The 25,019-nt window shown below is 37.2% G+C and overlaps 12 protein-coding genes across 12 annotated transcripts; 9 read left to right on the top strand and 3 right to left on the bottom strand.

Annotated features, from left to right (window-relative positions):
- Positions 1-4: 4 nt before the first annotated feature.
- Positions 5-2,307, bottom strand: C9374_000503 (uncharacterized protein; the record flags this gene model as incomplete). Its single annotated transcript, XM_044694735.1, has 2 exons — positions 5-1,000; positions 1,048-2,307. The coding sequence occupies 2 exons, from the start codon at positions 2,305-2,307 to the stop codon at positions 5-7; spliced, it is 2,256 nt and encodes a 751-aa protein (XP_044552331.1).
- Positions 2,308-3,445: 1,138 nt separating this feature from the next.
- C9374_000502 (uncharacterized protein) lies at positions 3,446-3,817 on the top strand (the record flags this gene model as incomplete). The annotated part of the gene is made up of 1 exon (XM_044694724.1): positions 3,446-3,817. One exon carries the CDS (start codon positions 3,446-3,448, stop codon positions 3,815-3,817), a length of 372 nt encoding a protein of 123 aa, XP_044552330.1.
- Positions 3,818-4,023: 206 nt separating this feature from the next.
- Positions 4,024-4,881, top strand: C9374_000501 (uncharacterized protein; the record flags this gene model as incomplete). Its single annotated transcript, XM_044694713.1, has 1 exon — positions 4,024-4,881. The coding sequence occupies one exon, from the start codon at positions 4,024-4,026 to the stop codon at positions 4,879-4,881; it is 858 nt and encodes a 285-aa protein (XP_044552329.1).
- Positions 4,882-5,253: 372 nt separating this feature from the next.
- Positions 5,254-9,255, top strand: C9374_000500 (uncharacterized protein; the record flags this gene model as incomplete). The annotated part of the gene is made up of 1 exon (XM_044694702.1): positions 5,254-9,255. One exon carries the CDS (start codon positions 5,254-5,256, stop codon positions 9,253-9,255), a length of 4,002 nt encoding a protein of 1,333 aa, XP_044552328.1.
- Positions 9,256-9,691: 436 nt separating this feature from the next.
- C9374_000499 (uncharacterized protein) lies at positions 9,692-13,519 on the top strand (the record flags this gene model as incomplete). The annotated part of the gene is made up of 2 exons (XM_044694689.1): positions 9,692-9,764; positions 10,197-13,519. The coding sequence occupies 2 exons, from the start codon at positions 9,692-9,694 to the stop codon at positions 13,517-13,519; spliced, it is 3,396 nt and encodes a 1,131-aa protein (XP_044552327.1).
- Positions 13,520-13,825: 306 nt separating this feature from the next.
- Positions 13,826-15,373, top strand: C9374_000498 (uncharacterized protein; the record flags this gene model as incomplete). Its single annotated transcript, XM_044694678.1, has 1 exon — positions 13,826-15,373. One exon carries the CDS (start codon positions 13,826-13,828, stop codon positions 15,371-15,373), a length of 1,548 nt encoding a protein of 515 aa, XP_044552326.1.
- Positions 15,374-15,413: 40 nt separating this feature from the next.
- On the bottom strand, positions 15,414-16,430 carry C9374_000497 (uncharacterized protein; the record flags this gene model as incomplete). Its single annotated transcript, XM_044694667.1, has 1 exon — positions 15,414-16,430. The coding sequence occupies one exon, from the start codon at positions 16,428-16,430 to the stop codon at positions 15,414-15,416; it is 1,017 nt and encodes a 338-aa protein (XP_044552325.1).
- Positions 16,431-16,475: 45 nt separating this feature from the next.
- Positions 16,476-17,801, bottom strand: C9374_000496 (uncharacterized protein; the record flags this gene model as incomplete). Its single annotated transcript, XM_044694656.1, has 1 exon — positions 16,476-17,801. The coding sequence occupies one exon, from the start codon at positions 17,799-17,801 to the stop codon at positions 16,476-16,478; it is 1,326 nt and encodes a 441-aa protein (XP_044552324.1).
- Positions 17,802-18,283: 482 nt separating this feature from the next.
- On the top strand, positions 18,284-19,894 carry C9374_000495 (uncharacterized protein; the record flags this gene model as incomplete). Its single annotated transcript, XM_044694645.1, has 1 exon — positions 18,284-19,894. The coding sequence occupies one exon, from the start codon at positions 18,284-18,286 to the stop codon at positions 19,892-19,894; it is 1,611 nt and encodes a 536-aa protein (XP_044552323.1).
- A 26-nt stretch (positions 19,895-19,920) lies between these two features.
- On the top strand, positions 19,921-20,857 carry C9374_000494 (uncharacterized protein; the record flags this gene model as incomplete). Its single annotated transcript, XM_044694634.1, has 2 exons — positions 19,921-20,183; positions 20,413-20,857. 2 exons carry the CDS (start codon positions 19,921-19,923, stop codon positions 20,855-20,857), a joined length of 708 nt encoding a protein of 235 aa, XP_044552322.1.
- Positions 20,858-21,189: 332 nt separating this feature from the next.
- On the top strand, positions 21,190-22,779 carry C9374_000493 (uncharacterized protein; the record flags this gene model as incomplete). Its single annotated transcript, XM_044694623.1, has 3 exons — positions 21,190-22,038; positions 22,085-22,368; positions 22,416-22,779. The coding sequence occupies 3 exons, from the start codon at positions 21,190-21,192 to the stop codon at positions 22,777-22,779; spliced, it is 1,497 nt and encodes a 498-aa protein (XP_044552321.1).
- A 350-nt stretch (positions 22,780-23,129) lies between these two features.
- C9374_000492 (uncharacterized protein) lies at positions 23,130-24,992 on the top strand (the record flags this gene model as incomplete). Its single annotated transcript, XM_044694612.1, has 4 exons — positions 23,130-23,853; positions 23,897-24,180; positions 24,233-24,751; positions 24,801-24,992. 4 exons carry the CDS (start codon positions 23,130-23,132, stop codon positions 24,990-24,992), a joined length of 1,719 nt encoding a protein of 572 aa, XP_044552320.1.
- Between the last annotated feature and the right edge of the window lie 27 nt (positions 24,993-25,019).

Raw genomic sequence — 25,019 nt, 5'->3', positions numbered from 1 at the left:
ATATTTAGTACCTTACAACTCTAATACATTCTTCAGGAACAACCTGCTCTGCTTGATTCGTTTCAGAAAGAGACTTAGCTCGAATGATTATGTCATCCATGACTCGTGTGGCGTTTAGCCCAAACTTGGGGAGGCTGTCGTAAAGCTCTTTAACTCTTTCAAAATTTTGGATATTAATTTCCATTCCAACCTTGATAATTTCTAAATCAACCTTTCCAAGAGGAAGTAACAGGTCATACAACAGCTTATTGGCAAGCACTCGTCTCTTTCCTTCGATTAATTCAAGTAGAATGAATTTGTATTCTTCCAAGGACAAAGGATGCTCAAACAAGTATCCCTTCTCTTTTGCTTTGGATATCCTTGAGAAATATGAGCGAGCTTTGACAATATTTTGTTCAAATAGCCACGCCACACCAATATATAAAAAAGATGTGTCATCTGGTGTGCAGAGTAGTTGATTCATGTCCTCCAGAACTCTTTCACATTCAGCAGCGTTTTTCATAATAGCATGATGTTGAATAGCCTGATTAAAAAAGTAAATAGCATTGTCAGAAGGTGACTTCATTCCAAATTCTAGTCCCATGTAATAATAGGTGTCAAAAATATCGGATCGTTTGTGAATGGTTCCGTATTGCATAAACATGCAATAAATGTAGAAATTAGGAACAACTTTGAACACATAATATGATTTCTTAAACAACGCAGCTGCAGTATCAAAATCTCCCTTCTGAAGCAATATTCGAATGATAGGCGTGATTGAGTAAATATCTGGTCCAATTTGTTTTTTCTTCATTTCATGTAAAATTTCAATGGCACGTGTGTGATCTTGCGCTTTACAGAAGCCATTGATTAGAGCATTGTATGTGTGCGACGTTAATAAAATGTTGTTGGCCTTCATCTTTTCAAAGAATTTAACTGCAGAAGTCAATTGCCCTGCTTCCAAATAGCCTCTCAACAGAAAATTGCAACATATATTAATATGTCCTTCATAGTGAACATTCTGTAGAAATCAACCATCGCATCCTCAAGAAATTGGTTTGCCATTACGAAATTTCGTTGTCGTGTGAAAAATGTAATTATCAATGAGTATGTAAGAGGTGTTAAAGCAACACCTGCATCTTTCATTTTCTGGAACACGTCAAGAGCTAATTGGATTTCTCCAATTGATGTATAAGCTTCAATAAATGAGTTTGCAATAAAGGTGTTCGCCTTAAATCCTAAAGAATGAAATTCTTTCATCAACTCCTCAGCCAGTTTAATATCAGGAACCTGGCATGCAGCCCTTATTATTTCATTGTAGCAATGCTGCACAACAGTGGGTGTTGCTTTGTTGGATTTGTGTAAATTCTTAATTAGATTTACATAGGTTCGAGCCGAAGAAATGTCTCCACTTTTACAAAAGCCAGAGACAAAATTATCGTAAATATTTGCATTAGGTTCAATATTATAGAACTTTGTCATAATATAGAGAAAATTTGTAGCTAACTTCATTTTGCCTTGGTCTGAAAGTAGTTTAAAAAGATGTTGAAATACTTCTCTATTTGGAGCAACAGGATTAGTAGATAACTTTTTCTGTTGTAAACTGTTTTGTTTGTGTGCGGTAAATGTTTTGTGTATGTATTCAATCATTGAGAGAGCAGAATGCAAAGCCCCATTTTTAGAGAAATAGTCGAAAAACGTGACGTAGGTCTCCTCATTCGGTGGATAAAATTTTAAATTAGTATCATCTTGCATTTCTTTCAAAATAGTTAGAGCCTCTTCACCCCTTCCAGCTTCTAGTAATGATTTGGTTATCAAATTGCTATATTTGGTGGGTATAGGCTTATGAATTCTCTCTTTTAACTCGTTAAAGCAATCCAGTGCACTTTGAGGTTGGCCTTTGCGAAAAAAAGCATATAGAAAATAGTAGTATAAATCTACATCTCTGTCTGGTTTTTCAAATGGTTTTCCTTTCATTCGTAGCATGTAATAATTTATGATATTATCATATCTGTTTTTGCTTTCGAGAGATTTCAACTTTTCTATTTCATTATCAATCGGAATTTTCTTTTTCTTTGTTTCCTGCTTGTCGGGAATGTTTGGAGGATTGTTTGCGCTATCAGTGTTCTTTAGCGATCCTTCACTTTCGGGAGGCTTGAACAATTTGAAAGCGTTCTTAACATAATCCAGAGAAATATGACGTTCATGATAGCAGCAATCATGTATCAATGCAATCATCCATTGCCCATTCACCTTCCGATTCATGCTATTGAAGAATACTTGCTGATGATGAAGACCTTCGATACAAGGAATCACAAGCCGTTTCATTTTTGTGTTTTTCAAAAAATATTAAAACATTTTGTGAGTCTTTTGTTTCCTCGTCCGACTATACCCTCAATAACGTTACACGATTGGATCGTTCGTGTTGAACTTAATGTAGAAGAATAATTGTAAAGTGTTGAACTGTAAATTTCTACCATTCGGAATGGCCTTGGGATATATTTGAGCATCATGTATTTGGATTTGATTTTCCAAAAGATATCGTTATTTTCCAAATTATTAAATGTCCACTCTCCCCAAAGCATTTCCTGATGAATTTGGTAGTAGCAAGTAGATGAACTTTCTAGCAGTGCTTGAATACAATTGGCAAGAGTCGCAAGAAAGGCTACTTCCTCTAACACAACTCCCCAAATGTCCATTATATTTGTACAGGATCCCCTCAATACATCACAATCGCAAAGAAAGACCACCGTTTGCCATTTCCATCCCACAAGTTAGGGATCACTGAACTCTCATCAGGTAAGTTTGTTTGAAATTGCAATACGCGTTTGGTTGTTGTTCAAGAGATAAATATGATCCATGTCGTTTTCAGTTAATACTCATGAGATGCAAGCAGAGGATAAATTTCTCTCCTTCGTCTTCGTAGATAAGCCATTTAAAACAGGCAATGAACATGTGACACCTTTAGAGATTCGGTGTCGAAATGGATTTTTACCACGGAACAACGAGAATGTTGTCTTGCGAAAGGCATGGTATCGCATGAGTTGACCAAAATTTGTTGGCCGTTCAGCTCCCCATTTTTCATTCGCATTGCCGTTTTTTATGTATTGTGTCCATCACTTGGCATAACCACACTATTTTGTGATCCATCACCTCGACACATCTTTGCCCATACACAAAAAAACAAAACAACAACACTACAGACTTCAAATACACCAAAAGCTTTTGTACTCCTTTCTCGCTACTACCACTGAAAACCCATTCAAAGCTCAATCTCGTAATGATGAAGGCCAACCTCAACGCTGTTTTACATCCACAACACAACAATCCTCATACTTTCAGCTTACCACTGTGTGATCTTCAACAATTCGAGGATCCATACATTGCACTGATGATGCAAATTCAGCAACACCAGCACAAGCAGCAATCATTTGCCAAAACACCCAATCACCAACTCTCTCATCACATGACTTGCCACTCACAGCAAAACACCACTCCAACAGAGCGAATGCAACACCAACCAACTGGTGTGGCGTTTTCAAAACTCTCACGAAACGAGTTTATTGAACTCTTCTTGGAGAAAGCGTTTATGGGGGATTCGCAAGAAACATCTCAGACATCACATGCTAACAGCGACGAGTTTTTAACAATGTTGTCACTTCCCTCCGAACAACAACAAATGGTGAACACGAATCCAGTCAACGATCGTACTGGCATTTCGTCGCATAATTATACCCTTGAAGACAGTTTGTTACTAGATGATTCTAATTTCATGCAAAATTTCCGTGAATGGTTGTTTTTATCTCAACAAATGCAATCACTACAGTCGTACCTGTAAAGAAGCCAATCCAACCAATTTCTTGTAACATAGCATCTCCTCAATGTACAAAACATTCTCAATACACAATAAAACAATTTTGAAGTCGGAACTCAATCGGTTGACGTTCTTTGCAAACCGTAAACTTTTTTGTAACGGAGTTCCATTTCTGTAGGAAGAAAAATTGACGCTTTTGAGGCAGAGATATTCCAATCAAACTCATTCATATGAATTTTAATCATCGGAAACGACATGTGCTTCAAGGTGGTGCTAAGAGAAAATTACCACCCTCAGAAGACGATCTAATCTTTGAGGATTCAGGTATTTCAGATTCTGAGTTCATCAAGGGGAGTAAAGGCTCTTCTAGCTTCTCTAAATCTTTACCGTTGAGAGCAATTAGACCATCAAGAAGAAAGAATGAATCTAGAGATGCCATAGACCCAATTCCAGAAGATCTCAAGCACATGTTTTCTCCAAATAAGAGCAAGGACGCTCCACACTTGTCCTTAAAACAAACATTCAACAAGAAGCAAGGAAATGGAGTATTTCAAAATCAGATGCGTTACGATTCAAATCGCAGCCCATTAAGAGTTTTTGAACCTAACCTTCAAGAGCATCTGGAATACTCTGAGGACAACATATTTATGCCAAACAGCAATCAGCTCTCAGAACACGAACATTTCTTCATACAACCCTCCCCGAATCTTCATCCACAGAACAAATTCTTCTTTGATTCATACAACAGCAAAGATCAACTTCTTGTGCCTCAGTTTCATCAACCCAAGCACTTTAGTGCCGGTATGGAAGATCACGCAAGGCGAGAAACAGAAGAAACCAATTATGGCGACTTGACTATTCAATTCAAACCAGAAATGACAACCTCAGGTTCATTCCACATGTTCAGTCCATTCAATGACGAGTCTTCAACCAGTTCCAACCATTGGTTTTCTTTTCAATCAAATCCAAGAGATGAATGCGACCTCTTCTCGCCACTGAAGCATCGAAGAAGAACAGGTAACGAGTCCCAAAGCCTCAATCAAGAATGGAAACCTTTGTTTGGGGTAAAATCAAACGAAGATCATTAGCTTGGCGGCAACCTTTCACATGCCAAAAGTCAACCTTCAATCCGTCTTGGATTTAAAAAAATAAAAAAAGATTCATTCGGCCGTGAGCACACTCCATCACAGCAAATCTTCGCGACCACAACAAACGAGAGGCGATTGATTTTTGCTTCTTCGAATTGACATTAACTGTCGCGACACCTTCAAAATCTATCTAACAACTTGTAAATAGACCGTATTTGAATTTTAGCAATTGTAATTTTGATAGGAATATACTTGTCAGAGAAAGAGTTGTAGAGAGTTTCATCATCTTCTAAATCTTCAAGATACTTGTACATTTCCTCTATATACAACCTCCAAAACCTAAACTCTCTACTTGAGTTGCAATACATATACATGATGATGAACACCAACAAGCAACAACAACAAACGCCTGGAACCCCCACCAAACAACCAACAGGGAATGGAAACTCCTTGTTCTATGCATCATCGGCCTCTCCATCCCATGTGGTTTCTTCTCCGCAACATGTCATGCTACAACATTCTCAACTTGCGCATCATGCTCCACCGATGCATTTAGGAATTTTACCATCCACGACCAGTATTGGAGGAATGTCCACTCTTCATCATCATCCTCATCCTACTGGAATGATGATACAACCTCATCAACCATTTGTACTAGGAGGGGGAGGAGGATCTTCTTTGGAAGATTTTCATCATCATCCATCAACACAGCAACAAAATTGGTTGAGTAATCATTACTCATCATCATCATCACCCTTTGTTAGTGGAGGAAATGTAGTAGTAGCAGGGAATACAACCAATCATGTATCATCCTCCTACTTTGTACAATCACCCTCAGCAGCGACCTCCAATAGTAGCAGTAATATGATGCATCATCATCATCATGGAAGAATTTCTCAGCAGCAGCAGCAGCAGCAACAACAACATTCCTCCATGTTCAATAACAACACTCAAGGAAATCATCATACCAATATGATCAATCCAACAATGATCACGATGTCGAACACCCAACCACAACAACAACACCCATCAACTCCAAGTAATAACAACAGTGCTAATGCAACACTATTAGGAAGTGGATTATCAGCCAATAATAGACCTGGATCTCCACATTCTCAGGAATCTTCAGACTCGAACAATTCCTCGAATGGACTACCTACGATCAATACTTCTTCTCTCAAACGTAGCACTAAGAGCGGTGGTAATAATAATAACAACTCCAACAACACCAACCACAACAATCATTACTATACTAGCAGCAGTAATAGTAGTAGTAATAACAGTAATAGCAATAACAACAACAATCAGAGTTCAGGTCCTCCTACCATTAACACTTCTAACTTGAAACGTGCCAATCAAAGTCGTTCTGCAATAACACCCAATCGTACGCATCAACCATCTCAACTCTCTATGAATCAAAAGAGAAGAAATGATGGTGCTCAGCAACAACAACATCCGCACGGTCCAAATACTATTCGTGCCAATAGTGTCAGCTCTCCCACTCAAGCAAATTCCAATTTAAATGATGTAGTGAAGAGAACACTTCATCTTCGATCGCAATATTTGTCGTTATGTGATCAATATGGAGTCAAACCAAGTCAAGAAATTATTCGTTTGTTGAAAGTTGCAATTCGTAATCAGGATCCTCTCACTAAATTGTCGATTTGTCATGCTCAGGCCGACGATGAACATGTCAAAGCATTGGTCAATGCATTGATTTCATTCCAAGATAGAAATAGACCAAGAAAAGGTCTCACTTCTAATTCATCGACTTCTACCAGCAGCAGTAGCAGCAGTATCAATGCTGTCACAACATTGTTCGATGTCAATGAAATTCTTTTGAATCACAACAAAATCACGGACATTGGAGCAAACATGATCATTCAAGAATTACTTCTTCCTCAATCTCCTTATCACAAACAAATTGTGAGCATTGAATTATTTGGCAATGAATTGACAGATTCATGTTGTGAATTGGTTGCAGAAATGCTTCGTACCAACAAGGTGCTAAAAAGACTCAAATTAGGAGATAACAAGATTGGACCTGAAGGAGCTCGAATTATTGGTGAAGGATTGAAACACAATCAAACATTGTCACAATTGCACTTGGGAGGTAATAATGTAGAAGTAGTTGGAATCAAGTCCATTGCTAACGCTCTCATCAATAACACTTCATTGACTTCTCTTGGATTGAGAGATAACGGAATTGGAAGCGATGGAATGAAAGCATTGGCTGAAACTCTCAAATCCAACACTCAACTTTCTGACATTCAATTGAAAGGAAATAATATTAAGGCCACAGGTGCTTCCTTCCTTGCCTCTGCTTTGATGACCAATCAATCTCTCAAAGTTTTAGAACTTCAATCCAATGCCATTGGTCCAGTTGGTGTGAAAAGTCTTTGTCAAGCTCTTAAAGACAATCACAGCGTTCATGCTCTCAATTTTAATGATAATGAACTTGGAGATGAAGGAGCACTTCATGTCGCCAATTTGCTCAAAGTGAATCCTTCCATTACAACTCTCGGATTGGCCAGTAATAGAATTAGAAAAAAGGGAGCGGTTGCTCTTGCTGATGCATTACGCTGTGAACAAACTGCTGTGACTGGACTCGATTTAGGATCAAATGAAATTGGAAATGGAGGAGCTGTGGCTCTAGCAGATGCTCTTGCTGTCAATAAGGTATTGACATCATTAGATTTAAGAAGTTGCGAAATTCACTTGAAAGGAATTTTAGCGCTTTCAACCATGTGCGATACTAACACCACGCTAAGACATCTAGATCTTGGAGCCAACTATGCCAAAAATCAAGGTGCAATTAGTTGGGCTCAAGTTCTGTCTAAAAACAAATCATTGACAAGATTGTGTCTAACAGACAATCAAATTTACCACGAAGGTGGTGAAGCATTAGCCGTTGGCTTGCAAAGTAATTACACATTACGTAATTTTTCATATGGTGGTCAAGGCCCACAACAAAACAAAATTGATAGCTCTATTAGGCGCATCATTGATAGCATTGTATCAGAAAATAAGAAATATTGGGAACAAAATCAACAATCATCCGAAGTGACCTATGAATCTACCAATCAGATGAGAACTGTGGATATTTCCAAGATGAGATTACAACAACAAATGTATTACAATCGAATGACAGACGAGAATGGTGAAGAATACAACAATGAACAGCATGATGATTTGTCAGGTAGTGACGAGAATAATCTCTCAGATACTTTAATGTCACCAAGTGAATTCCATAGCACCATCATGTCTCCACTCTTTCCACAGTCACCAGCAGCTGAAGGTAAAAATTATAACTCCATGCCAAATTGGCTTCTCTCATCCGTTCACATTCCAAGATCAAACGTTGATCCTGAAGAAATTGATTCCAAATTGGAATTTATTTTCAAGAACAAACTCTTGAAAGCAGAAAATCCAAAATTCAAAGGATGTTATTTTATTGGAAACATTGTAAATACTTTGAAAAAGGTATATCCAGAAACTAGAATTGATGAAGGACAGTTAGTGCAATTTGCCATGAATAATCCTAAATATCAAGTTCACCTTTCACGTGAAATGGTTAAAACTCAGATGAAATACATTGGTGACAATTCAGAGCAAGTTCCAAAAACTGGAAATATTTCAGCAGCAACTTCAAATAGTGACACACCGTCACTACTTCCAATCCAAAAGAAGGGAACAAAATCCACAGTTCGTACCAAGGGCAGTGAACTTTCCTCTCCAAGCAATGACCAATACAAAAAGTCAGTGCGTATTGACACTTCAAAGATTGGTATTGCTGAGGCATCGTCGGACATGAACGATATTTCGACATCCACTGGTCCAACCTCCCCTTCAGATCGAACCTTGTCACCAACATTGAATATTAGTACAAGTTTCCATGCTCCTCTCAATAAGAGAGCTCTCACAGATCCTGGATTTGGAATGGTCAAACAAGACAGTTCTTCTGGATTGTTATTGGGTCAACCATCCTTAATGGAAACTGGTGGATTATTTACTTCCTTCTATTCACCACTTCAACCTTCCTCTCTCTTCACATCATCATCCTCGGGTGCTACTCAATCAAATCCCAATCGAACAATGTCACCATTCATTGATAGTACTTCTTTTGGAATGGGATCTTTTGCAGGACATGGTACAGGAATGGTTGGATTTTCAAGCATGTCCAATTCTTCTTCGTACTCAATGTTTTCATCTCCTTCTTCTCATTTGTCTCAACAACCACCTCATTCAAGTAGCAGCAATTTAACTTCTCAATTTTTCGCGAGTAATACTTCTCAACAAGGAGTTCATGAAAGACAAGCTTCCGAAGATTCCTATACTCGGTATGACAGTATGGTCGACAAACTGGTTCAATAATCGATCAACACCAACTATGATGAACACCCTGATATATCATGGTAGTTTCATAAGAAAGCTCTCATATATTATTCGACGACTCGGTATTAATAAATTAGAACAAATTTCATAATAGTCGATCGTGTTGACGTCGCTTTGTTTTTTCCATGCATTCACTTGAATCATTTGTCATTCCAAAAGATCTCAACAAACACCAAAAGATCTTGGTGCACATCATCCTCACTCAACTCGAAAAAACACTCTCTTCGTGTTGTCCCTCTCCATCAGCACTCCTTCAAGCTCCGTTCCTTTTTTCGTTGGTCAACCCTTCAATTCCGAACGGCACCCTGAGACTTTTGAATCATTCACAGAGTGACACACGCAACTTCACGGAAGAGAAACATTTTAGAAAGAAGAAAAAAATCAAAAACGTTTCTCTCTCTCTTTCTTTCCGAGAATGTTCAAAGCCATTCGTAATTACTTTAACTACAACGACCTGATCGATATCAATATCAATGAAAGGCTAAAATGTAAGTGTTGTTTGATTTTGGAGTGTGATGGAATGCGACTGGTTGATGTCTCTCAATGTGTGATGATACAAAATGGTTTCATGATGATGAATTCGACGCAAATATGTATTTCCAATGATTGAAATCTCTTCATCATCACGAATGATTCGAATGATATAATTGTACACGTATTTGCTCATGACGAAATTGATATCGGTTTTAAAAACGGAAATTTACTGTGATGGAATGCAATTAATTGAATTTTCATCATCTTGTTGCCATGTTGATTATAACTGTGGGATCGTTTGCATTATGGGCGCTTTTCAACTTGCGATCTCGTACGTGTTGGTCAACCATTTGGTCAACTGCGCTCTCCTCTCAAATCCCCTCCGCACAACATCATTTCCAACCACAATCACACTCGAACAACACATCATCCTCCTCCTATCACAGACATTCACAATGAAAATGGAACAGAAGAACTCAATCTTCGAATTTCAAACCTTCTTACCGACAAATACGAAGATAAAGTTCTCATCTTCAACTTTACATCCAAACCGTTTCCTTCCGTAGCTACACGTCCATGTATTGACATTGGTTCAACACCAGTCATCAGTGAACATTTTGAACAAATTCCAATTCTTCTTTCCCTTTCTCATATGATTGATAACTATCTCCTAAATTATTCATCATCCAAAGATTATTATGTGGTATTTGTTGCTTCTACTCAAACCGTTTGTTATGCCTTGTTATTAGCTTCGGTATTTGTTTCCTATACCGATTCCAAAATGTATATGGATATGTATGGAATTGAACAATCCAGTCTTAAATCTCATCATCCAGAACGAATTATTACTACAACGGTATTGGATGGCTCTACAGTTCCTTCTGCTCATTCTTCTCCGAATATTCATAATAGTAATACTAGTAGTAGTAATAACAACAATAATAATAATAACCACTCGATCACAACCTCCGATGAATATGTCTTTATCAATGAGCATATGAGTGGAGATCCCAATGCCCATGATACGAATGGTTCATCATCAACCGCTGGAATGGGATCACCCAAACTATCCCGAACTTCTATTGCAAGTGCCTCTGAAGCAGGAATGGATCAAGCAATGGCTGCAGAGACTAATTCCACGTGTAGCGATCGAACCACCACAACTGTCACTACTACAACCACGACAACGAATTATAGCACTCGAATTTTGAATACGGTGCAAATTCTACAGCATGCCAGAGAAACCGTTTATACTCGATTGGAGAAGAAATTGAATGCTAAATCGTTGAACAAGCTCAAGAGTTTGGAACCTTCTGTTTTTAGATATGCTAATTTATTTCTGATTGCATTGCAACGACCGCTTTCATTGATGATTATTCAGGATCATCCTCATCTTTCCATCTCTTCTCAAATTAGAACGACTTATTTTAAACCATCATGCTTTAGATTGCAATGTATTTCAATGAATAGTTCGAGACTTTGTGTGAAATACTCGAATAATGGAATGATTGCTTCATTCTTAGATCAAAGTAATTCAACGTTAGAAAATAGAAGACATAGTATGTCTGCTAGAAATTTAAAACGTGAGGAATGGGTCTCTGTAAGCAAAGGCGATTCTACAGACGATGATAACATTCCTGACAGTCTAGTTGCTTTCCAATATCGGAAATTGTACTTTGTCGTTCGAAAACAAACCGACATTTTGTTTTCAACTTTCACAACCGCTTCTACCAATAATGCTCCAAGAGTAGAGAGAAGAAAGACAGTTCTCTCTTCACACAATCCAGAGGAGAGACCTTCCACTCGTGTGGAAACATGGTTCCATTATAATTTACCATTCAATGAAAGCAAACCATTGATGGGAGATTTTATATTGCTAGCATTTACAATGGCTGATGATGGTAATATTATTTCACTGTTTAGATTTACTTTTAATACCATGTTTTTGACAAGCACTGTTGTAGTCGTTGACAAGAGTGAGCTCGATTGGGCTCACAACTCTCCTGCATTTTCATCAAATTTCAAATTAGAATTGAATTTCTCTGAAATTGATTGCAGCAGTGAAAAGGAAGCTGAAGAACTTTCTACTTCCTATTGGACTGAATTGATTTGTGCTCTTGATAAATGTCCACATTTCCTTTCAAGAACTGCAGAACTTGACAATGCAAGACAACTCTTAGTGACCAAGCCCTATCTCATTGATGTACCAATAGGAGACAACATGTTGACGACAACCACTCAACCAGGAAGTAGCAACAATTCACCTCTTCTTGTAAATAACAAAGAAAATTCATCTCCTCGTCTCAATGGACAAAACTCTTCACCCAGTCTTGGTTCCATTCCTCCTCCTCCACCTGAATTGGGTGTGATTCCTCCTCCTCCTCCAACCAATGGAGGGAGTTTCATTCCTCCACCTCCACCTCCTGGTTTTGTTCTTTCATCTTCAAAAAAGAAATACAAGACAGCTGAAGCAGAAGAAGTGAGCAAAACAAAACAATTGCATTGGAAGCCAATTAAGAAAGTGAGCTCTGCAAGTTCCGTTTGGAGTCAAATTGATGAGGTTGATGAATCATTAATTGATCTCGAAAAGATTGAAATGCTCTTCGCAAAACAAGCCAAGAATGATGAAGATGACATGTCAACTTCTCCAAGATTAGGTTCTTCTTCAACAATACCTTCTCCAAGAACTAAGGTGTCACCTCGACAACAACAAAAGTCACTTGCCACTGAAGGTATTATTGATGCCAAGTCTGCTAGAAATATTGAAATTATTATTAACAGTCAATTTAAGCAAGCTAGTAGTGAACAAGTTGTTGAAGCAATTAATAATCTCAACATTACAGCTCTCTCTGCACAACAAGTTGAAAATATGGAACAATTTGTCTCTACCAGTGGTGACTTGTTTAACATGAAGGCCAAGCTTAAAGGAATCGATCGTGAAGAGTTACCAAAAACAGACACCTTCTTCTTGGATGTGTTATCTGTTGAGGAAGTGGGTACCAAGCTTAAATTGATGAAATTCATGTTGAATTATCCAAATCTTCAAAAAGATCTTACTGATAAGATTGAAAAGAAGAGAGCTGCGATCAGGTGCATTACCAATTGTGCATCATTCACAAAAGTTCTTTCTTACATTCACGCCATTGGTTCATTCATGAATAGAGGTAAAAAGAGATTAGAAGGAGAGGGCTTCGATTTAAGAATTTTACCCAAACTTGTGGACACTCGTTCATCCATTGATAAGAGTATGAACTTGATTACCTATCTTGTCAAAGTTCTTGAAAAAGATACCACCGGAAGTATTAACTTTGATCAAGAGTTGGTGGATGCTGGAGTTTGTACACATGGTGTGACTGTCACTTTGGCCAATGTCTCTCAATTACTAAGTGAAATTCAACAACAATACAAATTTATTGCAAAAGCAGTGGATGATATCAATAAGGAGAAGTGCACTGAGGATTACAAGACCAATTTGATAACTTTCTTCAAGACCTGTCAAGAAGAATATCCTAAAATGATGGAGGCCTATGAAAGTTTACAAAAAGAAGCAACCACTTGTTATGAATTCTATCATTTTGAACTTTCTGATGACGGTTCCGATCGAAAACTAGTTGAAGATGAATTCTTTGCAATTATTTCCGAGTTTGTCACTCAGTATCGTAAGGCTAAGGAATCTGTAATCAAGTCTCCAAGAAGCAGTCCAGCAGGTATGAAAAAGAGAAGTCAGTCCTTGATGAAACTTGATTTGAATAGAATTGATAAGAGATGAGATGGATTGGAATTTAAAATGATTCGAAATAAAATTTCAGCGTCAATTTGTGTCCGAAATTGTCAACATTACACACCATACTTGGTTTAAGCAAAAACATCAATGTGCAACAAGTCAAGTTCCAGAAAGCTTTGGGTTTCAGCATTCATTGAACAACATCAACGAACGTTACTTTATTTTAGCCAAAACAATTATTAATGACTTCCCGCATTAACACGAAAATGATGGTTAAGCACTACTGTAGTTGGAATCCGAAAAAAATTGGCGGTTAGAGTCCACAGCACATTCATGGTCGTTCAGACTCAAATGACTCGCTCATCACCATTTCAATTCCAGAAACAAACATTTAAAAACGGTGATGAAAAGGTACGAATGATCCTAGTTGATTTTTCAAGTTCTTTATTTCATCATGGTGAAAATTGTGAGCACACTCGGCATGCTGAAATGTTATTGAAAAAGAAATTCTCTTTGCAACAATTAGGAAAAAAGAAATGGCTTTTAAATCGAGAGTTACAATACCAACGTCTCATACCTGTAGAATTTATGAATGATCCTGAATTTGTTTTGAACCATATCAAAAAGTATGGTGCTGGATTCGAATTTGCATCGACACAATTAAAAAAAGATCGAGAATTTGTATTGAAGGCAGCTCAATATAAAGGATTTAACTTTAGATTTGCAGATGAAAATATTCGCAACGATAAAGAAGTGGTATTGGCAGCGGTACAGCACGATGATGCTGCTTTGCAATCTGTTTCAACAGCTCTTTTGAATGACAAGGAGTTTGTGTTGGAAGTTGTGGGAAAGAATGGAATGGCTCTGAGATGGTGTAATGAATTTCACTATGACAGGGAAGTTGCATTGGCTGCCGTCAAACAAAATGGTGTTGCGTTGAAATATGTCACCTACGACAGCTCAAGTCATTGGTACAAAACAATTGCATTGGAAGCAGTCAAACAACATAAGGAGGCAGTTCTATGGATTCCCATAGGTTTGCTTCTAGATCCTGATTTCTTTATACAAGTACTCCAAATACTATTTCCAAAAGATTTTCAAAGCTTAAACCATGCTGAATATTCAACGAATGAAATCATGACCAGGATGATTCAAGAATTTGGGTTTTTACTTGGATATGTTTCGAGTAAACTCAGAACTGATCGAAAAATTGTTTTGAGCGCCGTTAGAAATGATGGGTGTTCATTACGATTTGCGTCTGAAGATTTACAGAACGACAAAGAAATTGCATTATTTGCTGTTCAACAAAGAGGTGATGCATTACAATATGTTTCAGAAAAATTGAAAGGAGACAAACAAATTGTGTTGGCTGCTGTAAAACAAAATGGATTTGCTCTTACACATGCGTCAGAAGAGTTGCAGAATGATCGGGAAGTGGTGTTGCATGCAGTAACTCAGACAGGCTTTTCGTTGCGTTATGCCTCTAATGAGATGAAGAAAGACAGACTGGTTGTGTTGACAGCAGTAAAACAACACGGAGAAGCCTTGCTACAAGCAGGCGATGAAATGAAACGAGACCAAGAAATGTTGTTGGAAACTGTCAAACAAGGGTTGTTTAATTTTCAAGATGCATCCAAGGATTTGTTGTGCGACAAACAATTCTTGTTGAAAATTGCGAAACACATCGGTGACACTCTTCGGTCTTATATACCAATAGAAATTATCAATGATCATGCATTTATGGGGAAACTAACAGAGGAAATCAAAAATTCTGGATTTGTTGCAGAGTACAGTGATGAATTGTATCAAGAAAGAATGGAACGCTTTTATCATGGAGCGTATTTGGGGACAAGCGGAATCATTAAGGATCACGAAACAAAAATTTCAGCATCCATTTGATTGTGAAATAATTGTCAATAACACAAACTTGGTCTGTTGATCATTTTGTTGTGTAATTTCTCATGAGCTCTGCAGTTTGAATTGCCAAGTCACTTCCCGATCGTTGTAATCCCTCAACTACACTTTGAATGATTGGAGGAGACTTGTTTTGTGAGAGTTTCCACTTTTCTTTCAATTCCTTCACTGTCAACGTAAATCCAACAATTTCTTGCAGCAATACTTGTGAAAATTTTTCATCTACTTTGGAAAAATCATATCGTACCAAATCACTCTCATTTGGATTTTTTGAATACTTTAACAACCATTCTTCGTTGACATTTGTCAGCTCTGTAACAATTTCCTTCTTTCCATCGGAATCATGTATGATTTGACATTCCTCACATATTGCATGAATGGATGTAAAATTCCAAGTTGGCACTTGTCGTTTTTGAACTTGTACATCTCCATACCATTTAGGAGAAATATAAAAGTGAGGACCTGTAAATAATACCATACATTTCCATCGATTCGATTCTTCAGTATATATCGACTTGGAAAATTCTTCTAACGCTTTACAATGAGGATTTGCTTTTGCTAAATGAAATTTCAATACAATATCATGATTACTATTGGATTCAATTAGAAAAGGAACATGCGAAGTAAACATTTGATTTCCCTTCCATGTCAATAATAAAGCGAATGAATTTTCTTTCATGAATTGAATTTTGAATGAATTTTCATCCTGAAGAGATTTACTTTCACTTAATGAATTCAATGATTCTTTTTGATGTGAATTATTATTCATTTGAACATTATTACGGAATGCTGAGAAATATTTTGGAATGTAAAACTCATGATGATGAATTGAGTGTTGATCTTGTTCGGACTGAAGCTGAGGAGCAGATGGATAGCTCATCATCTTTTTAACAACATATTTCATGCATGAATAACCAAAATAGAGACAAGTTCCAAGTCCAATTCCTGCCAAGATTTTAGAAGGTTGAACAGAGGAGAAAAGGAACGAATAGGTATGGTCGTTGTTGTTGGATGATTCCGCACGAATAAGTTGTGCATACATTTTTTTTGACCTTAAACAAAACTCCGCGGAGCTTGTAATCTCTTCCTACAAGAATTTATTGGCTTTGTAACGGAACAAGTGTTCCAAAAGTTCGTTTTCATTTTCGAGGCGTTTAAAAGCTTTTCGGTAGGAGAGAATTTCGTTTCGAATGACATCTGCATTCACTTCGGAAACGACTCCATTATTATTGTTACGGTGTTGGAATAAGTCTGGGAAAAAGGTTTGTTGTTGTTTTGGGGATATGACTTTGGATTGTAAGCAGCGCCAATAGTCCTTTCTGGTGTTGCGATTTGCAGGTACGGTTACACTTGTTTTTCCTTCAATCATTTGATTGACTGTCCTACAAATATTGACATCCAAAGTGCATGGTGTGGATAAAATACTTTGCCTCAAGAGTGGTATTCGGCTACGTACACGCTCTCTATATACCACATACTTTTGATAATACATGAATGTATTATTGGCAATGTCTGGATAGGCATGTGTAAATTCCTTCTTGTAACCACTGAAACAGTCTAATTTAGCAGTAATACAGGTCAGAATATAGCAAAGAAGAGGAATTGCAGATTTTGGGGATAGATTCAATGGAGTGTGAGTGGGAATACATTTTGACAGCACATGATCTTCTAGATATTGTTCTCCTCTCAAGGTCGGTGCATTTCCTTTTCCATTGAAAACATAAAGAAAACAATTTTGTAACAAGTTCATATTTGAAAAAGATACAGGATCATTACTCGAAGCATGTGGATTTTGCAAATGTTCATTGATGGTGTCATGAGTTTCTGTTGAAATATAAATACTTGTTCCATTAAAATAATCGTATCCAAAAAGGAAAAATCCATAACCAGATCTAGTTCGAGCAATAATGCATTCATCCAAACCACTAATCCTCATTTTGATTTTCAGTTCAATAAATCTATAATTTTCAAACACCAAAAAATCAACATCTTTAGTAAATAGGTGCATCTTTCCTCCATCTCCAGAATAATAAACTTTCTCTACTTTGATTCTCCCACAAATAAATTTTGTTAATTGAGTCAAATATGGATGAACTATTGAGTAGTTCATAAAGTCCAATTGACGACTGAGATCGATAACACCATTGGAACTGATCTTATTCGTTGTTCGTATTTCATGTTTAGAAAAGTGATCTCGTATCATATTCCTCCAGAAAACGTTATTATTTTCCAATACAGTTGTTTGAATACCCGTTTTTCCTTTCTTGTTGTTGCTCATCATGTGGAAATACCATTCCCATAACGCATTTCCACTCGCAATTTCGTTCCAATCCGAGCAAACAAGACACAACTTTGGAACATGGGAGAAATCCAAAAACTTGAAAACATAAAGCAAGGAATCATGGTCGAGCATTTTTTTTTGGTGTGTGAAAACTGAAATTGAAGTGTGAATGAACTTGCTGGTGACTTCTTTTTAAAGAGGATCTCAGAATGCTGTAAAACACAATCTTTCAATCTGTAAACATGTTCCAGTGATAGCGAATCATATCTCCAGAACAGATTATGGTCCTCCAGCAACGATGTTTCAATATTTGTTTTTCCTTTCTTGTTGTTGCTCATCATATGAAAATACCATTCCCACAACGAATTTCCACTCGAACCTGAAAACATAAAGTAAGCAATCCGATTGCAAAGTGAACATTTTTTAACTCGTGAAAATAATCACTCGGATCCTCCTCCTAAAAACCATTTTAAAGGGTTACTATCATTCTATCATCCAGTCAGGCAAAACTCTTAGCCGATGATCTTTTAGAGGACATTTTACTTTGAGAAGGAATGTACGAGTTATTTTTGCACAATTTTTTTCATCAAACTTTAAAAAAAAAATTGAAAACAATGGCGATTGACTTGGCTCAAATTAAAACGTGGATTGAGAGCGGAAAGAAAGCAAGTATTATCAAAGCATTGGAAAGTCTTCAAGCTTACATGTTGCAACAATCGGATCATTTTGTTGCAAAAGAGAGAGTGAGAGAAATTTCTCAACAAATTCCGATCCATAGTTTTTTACCATGCTTTGATACAAAATCGTTGGAGCAATTACAATTGGCTGTTTCAGTCTTTGGGAAGATTTTGGACGAGGTAGATATTGATTCTGCCTTGCGGAATGATTCCATGGTTTTGCAATTCTTGGATCTTGGCTACAAACATCCGTTCGAAATTGTGAGAAGACTCACAATCAATCAGTTGGCAAAATGTTCCAGCGATACATTGTTAAGTAGACCTGATCTGTTTTGTACTATTTTATATTGTGGAATGATTGACTCGGAAATATCGGTCCAAAAGATTTCTCGTCAAATCATTTTAACCGTTGCATCACAACCAGAGGGTATTAAGAAATTATTCGAAGAATATCGTAGCTATTTAATAGGACCGCTGATTCAGTACTTGACACACGAAAAGAAAGATGATATTATCAAATTCCGAGTGCATGATTTAATGGCCTCATTAAGTTCTATTTCTATTGAGGCATTTGAGGTAATTGAGAAGAATGACATTTTCAAACTTTTTGCAGAGGACTTGGCGAGATCCAAGGACGACATACTCTCTCTTTTAAACCTTCTGGAAATATTCAAGCACTATTGTGTTTCCAGTTACAACAAATTGGGAGCAGTATCTCTCAAGAAATATGGCTCCTTCGATTTATTGATGAAAATATTGACAGAAAATCAGAACGATCCTCTTACGTACTCCTTTATTTTGAACTTGATTGCTGATTTATCAGACGCTTCGGAAGATTTATTTGATGCATCTCTACCAAATTCTGTTATTGAAAAGATTTTCCATGAGGATTTGTCCAACACTCATGTCAAGGAGTCTCAAATTGTGGCAATATCAGTAATTGGAGCACTTTGTAAATCCTCCCTTAAAAACCTGCAACAAATACTATTGAGCAACCATGAAAGATGCGCACAATTCCTAGTGTTTTTTGTTGAGTCGATCAATGACCAAATAGCTCAAACCTTTTATCACTCATTAGGGTCTATTTTAGAATCAAAAAGAATTGATGATGAAAGCGCTGAAAAACTGGTTTCCATTCTAGAGAGTATTCTTAAAAAGCGAACGGAGCCAACAATAACACAACCTTCTGCAAGTTTTATCATGAACTATGCCATGTACAACCTGAAACCTCCTTTCCCTGACATTAGATGCGCTGTTTATCACCTCCTGAAGGGATTAGGATCAAGATTCAACATTGTTAAAGACCACATTAACGTTTATCCTGCATTTTTCGATTACATCACCAACAGAACTACTGAGCCCAACAAGGAAACCAAGGAATGGAAATACAGTGTGGTTGAAGCCTTACACAACACTCTTCATGGACATCCTCATGGCTCAGTTATTGACTCGAAGCACATGATTGACCTTAAAACTTATATCATCAGAGGTGCATATGTTGGTGACAAGGTTGAAGCACAAGTTGCCGTTCAAAGCGAAGTCTTGTAGATGATTGATTTGTAATTAAAATAAAAATGCTGGCCAAGTTACTAACACCAAGCACAGCCAAACAAATTTCTCTGCGTTTCAACTCTCTTATCAAGAATAACAATTCCGTGAACGTCTGTAACCTTGGATTTGTTCACCAACAAATCCGAGAGTTTTCTTCAAAATTAAATTACCTTCGGAACAAGACAAGCTCGAACAGCCGTGATGATGATAACTATCATCCAACCCAGCCTGGACAACCACAATCTGCTGCAAATTTAGAGCAATTCAATTTGATACAATACGATCCGTATGTTTGTTCACTTTTTTCATTTCTTAAATATTGAATAATTTTGATTGAATTTTTTAATTTAAATAATTTCCTTGATTGCTTGAATATTCGATTTTCGATACTTGATCCACCTATGAACAATACCTTTCTTAATTAACTGAATATTTGGTCTTGATTTATTGTCTTCCATTTGTTTACATATATCAAAAACACCAAATCTAACACTAATCCTAAATGGACAAAACAGAAACGTGGTATTCATTTCAGGATATGGTCAGCGTTCATTCTTTTTAGGTAACACTAGAATTTTCGGAAGTATATTCGCGACCACTAAACAAGTCTTTCTGTGGGATGTGTCTAATCCCCACGACATCACTATTGAGAGCTTGGCGTTGGCTGAGTATTTAAACCCAACTCCAACGTTATTGCTGGTTGGAACTGGACACACCATGGTTCGATTGCCACAAGAAGTTCATGAACATTTCAGAAGTAATGGTGTTGTCATTGAGGAAATGCCAAGTGTGAATGCAGTGAGCACATTCAACGTACTAAATCAGGAAGGGCGCGATGTTTGTCTTGCATGTTTATCCTTAGAACCGGTAAATGTTCGAGAGTTGACGCCAACCAAAGCACCAACTTTATTTATTGAGATTAAGGATGCAATTTCTCGACTACCACCTTCAATTATGTAACCAACGCCTTCTTCCTATCGTATGCAGTTTAAATTACCAAACTATTATTATTAACAGCAGTATTTTATTAATTTATACCCAGGCAATTTTAATATTTATAGTTTGTGAATCATTTACATTCTTCAATAACATTATTTCCATGTTTAATGACACAGTGATGTGAAATTATACTAAAAGGAGGATAGCTGCAATTCAGCAGCTAGTACATTTTAGGAAAAATACGCAGTCTGCATTTTTCTCAATTCCATATAAACACCACAATTCTCCAAGAGGATTTTACCAATTAACCGATGAATTTCACTCCATCATACACACAAAAAAACGATCAACATATGTATCTCAAACGGTTGAAGAACTCACTTCTTAATTGCATGCCTCACCATCAAAATACAGAAGACAATCAGCATGAAAATGGCATGACATATGACAACAGCTTGGAATTATCGCCCATGTTATCGACACCAACCACTCCCTCATCTTCAACAACAACAAACAAATTTACTTCTTCGAGTACAGCCGTCGCTTCACCAACAGCCGATACAAGCAGCAGTACACAAGACAATCTAAGTTTTGAGGACCATGTAGCGTTGTGTGAAGGTTCGCGAGAGGATCATGATTCCTCGAATGACATTACTCTCAAACATATTCACATTCAATGTTACAAGGGTAGAGAAAGCCAAGCTTTGTTTCATCCCCACCCAACGATCACGTATCCTAAAACAGTTAAGATTGAGTGGGTATTTGATGATTGCATTCGTCAACGTTTGATTCACAAAATGTTAAAGAAGAGCATTGAACCACAAGAAGAAGGAATTAATTTTTCAGACATTAGCATAGTGGCCCGATACGATTCTTCTGAATTGGATTATGACAAGAAGAAGGAAAACAGAGTATTTACAATATCTCAGGATGCATGCTCGCTTATACCATGCATTCAAAGAAGGATAGAACCTTGCAAGCCACAGACCATTGAGTTACAAATACCTTTTTGCTTTCATTTTGCGATTGACTATCCTGAAGATTCTCCATCGAGTCCTGTAGTTTCGACAGGGTCTTCAAGTTCGTATCCAAAGGTTACACTGGAGGGATGTGTTGTGTTTTCTTCTGAGGTGTTCCTCCAGCTGATTAAGTGGTGTGAACATTACAGCAAACATAGAGAATTTATACAAAGTGATTTGGAGGTAAGTCTTTGTGAGTGATTGATTACATTTTTCTTAACAATATTAGGGAAAGGGTATGGTATATTGTAGTAGTAGTGAATCGTACTTTAGATCCGTCATTGGAGAATGGAATTGGAACTTTTTAAATTCGTTGAGCAAGAATCTACTTCTTCAATGTTTAATCATGTCACATATTTTGTCCATTCACACCTTGTTGGTGATGTTTAAAACTAAGATCATGTTCGATGTAAAACAAAAGTGCCGAGAGAAGAATGTGAGCATATTAAACTCTCAACAACAAGGTTCCACACAAGCTCAATCGTCTTATTGGACGACACCAACAAATACCAAGTAAGTATGCATTAATAGACTTGGCTAAAGAGTTTGTTTCAATATAGAATTCAATTTTTGAACTATTTTGTACAGGATTCTCAAAAGGTGAATGCAATTTTTCATCCTCATCAACATGTAAATTACCAAAAGGTAGCAACATCAGCAAGGAAAAGAATCACTAACCATGTACGATCTAATAGCTACGATAAAATCAGAGGTCTCACCGGCAATAATAGGAGCAATGTGACGAGTATGAGACATGATGCCAGTGCAGCCGCATCTGCCTCCACTTCCACATCCAACGTTGTATCCTCCTCAAGCAACAACAACCATACAACTTCAAGCCATAGTACTAAGGAAGAACCACATATTATTGCAACACTAGGAAATTCAAAAGATGGTTTCATTCACTTTCTCAGGATTAAATAGAGAGAGAGGCACTTTTCGGAGAGGCTCATATCCACTCGTTGTGTGAGAATGACTCGGACTTACTCACCCTCACCAGAGAGAAGTTTTGTGTGCAAGCCAACATGTTGAGAACAGTTCTGTCGAAACAACCACTCAATCCCCTAAAGTTTTTTTGAATTGTAAATTTATTCATTTGTTGCCAAAGCCACTTTTTCAAAACTACAAAAAAAGCGGGGTGGCGCTTTTTAAAAAAACAAAAATACAAGAGTTGTGCTGTTACTCTATCATCATCAACGAACCCGGTCAAACTTGTAAAATACATTTAAAATCGAGCAATAACAAACTCGTTTCTTTGAGTACAACAGTTAGTAATGGATATTGTAACAGTATACAAAAAGCCGAGAAGGCAGTTTGGAAGATATTGTGGCCATTTCATAGATACTGAGCCCGAAACGATCATTGATATCAAACCAAGTGAGGAATACAAGGCAAAATACATAACACGTGAACCAAGAGCGGTGGGTGTGCAAGCAGCAGCAGAATTTTCTGATCACTTCACCAATACTGAAACTCATGAGTCCAAAGAGCAAGGAATGAACCATCTCGAAGGAGGATGGCCAAAAGATGTAGATACCGCAAAGCTATCCAGCAAGGAGAGATATATCAAAAAAATTGAAAATAATATTGAGGATTTGAACTCATTCATTGCGTTGAGGGATTCCGCGGAGTATTACATTCAACAGAACAATGCAATCAATATCTTTGGTAGCTACTTTAAAGAGAAGACGTTGGACTTTGGAAGTGAGCGATCCATGGTAAAAACTCTATCTGTCTTCAAAGATCCATGCCAAGATAAGCGAACAGTCTCTAAAATTTCATGGCTGCCAAGTGACGGATCAAAACTTGCCGTGGCATATGCCAATCTAGATTTCCAAAGCACTAACAAGAAAATTCCAACAAACGCCTATGTTTGGGATGTGAATAATGCGAATGAACCTGATGTCACCTTAACTCCCTCGTCACACTTGGTTTCAATTAGATATAACCCTAAAGATAATAACACACTCGCTGGAGGGTGCTACAACGGTGTTGTTTGTAAGTAAGAAAGCAATATGATTTGTTTACTAATTGTCATTAGGTATATTTGACACAAGAAAAGGAGGCGAGGAAGTGCTAATTTCCGATCTTAAAACCAGTCACAGGGATCCCATTTACGATTTACAATGGATCCAAAGCAAGAGTGCAACTTTTTTTATCACTACGTCCACTGACGGCCAAGTACTGACATGGGATACAAGAAATTTATCAAATCCAGTTGACTCCGAAACAATGGAATTAAGAATACCTGACGATAAAAACGCAGAATGTAAACTGCAGGGATTGCTTGGAGGAGAGTCGATTGATTACGATGTTTCTTACAGTGTAAGTGATTTCTGTTTCTGGTTATTAATCTCATGTACATTTATGAATGTAGCCCACAAAATTCATGATAGGTACAGAGCAAGGAGCAGTCATAAGTTGTACAAGAAGAAAGAATAAGGGAACGGCTGTAGATAAGGTCTATTATGGTCAACATCATCACCATGGACCAATTTACTCCATTCAACGAAACCCTTTCTTGCAGAAATACTTTATGACCGTTGGAGATTGGACCATAAAGATTTGGAACGAAGACATTTCAAACGACCCCATTATTTCAACGAGGTATGATGACAGTTATATCACATCATGCCAATGGAGTCCTTCTAGGCCAGGAGTATTCTATACCACAAAGATGGATGGTACTCTTGATGTATGGGATTATTTATACAAGCAAAATAAGCCTTTGTTATCTCTTAGATTGTCAGATCAAGGACTACATTGTTTAAGCATTTACGGTAAATATATCGCCGTGGGAGGAAGAGATGGATCTACTAGGTTGCTCGAAGTGAGTGAAGGTTTAAGAGGAGAGGATAAACAGCAAGTACTCGAAGAGAAGGAATATATTAATAATGTAAGTAACAATGTTGACTCAACATTTAAGCATGTTAACAAATCAACAGATGTTGGAGCGAGAAACTAAGAGAGAAAGAGCATTAGTCGACAATAGAAAGGAAAGTGAACAAGCTCAAAAACGACTCGAGATGAAGAAAAAACAAAAAGACTCTTCAAAATCATCTTTTGGAATTACAATCAACGAGGATGAGCTTCAAGAAGATGAGACCCTATTTTTGGATGCCATTAAAGTCAAATAAATGTTTCCAGAGTTTGAATGTTGTAGA

This window comes from Naegleria lovaniensis (assembly GCF_003324165.1).
Source record: "Naegleria lovaniensis strain ATCC 30569 chromosome Unknown tig010, whole genome shotgun sequence".
In the NCBI taxonomy this organism is placed as follows: domain Eukaryota; phylum Heterolobosea; class Eutetramitea; order Acrasida; family Naegleriidae; genus Naegleria; species Naegleria lovaniensis.
Note: the sequence above shows the minus strand (reverse complement) of the source record. Positions and strands in the feature narration are given on the sequence as shown.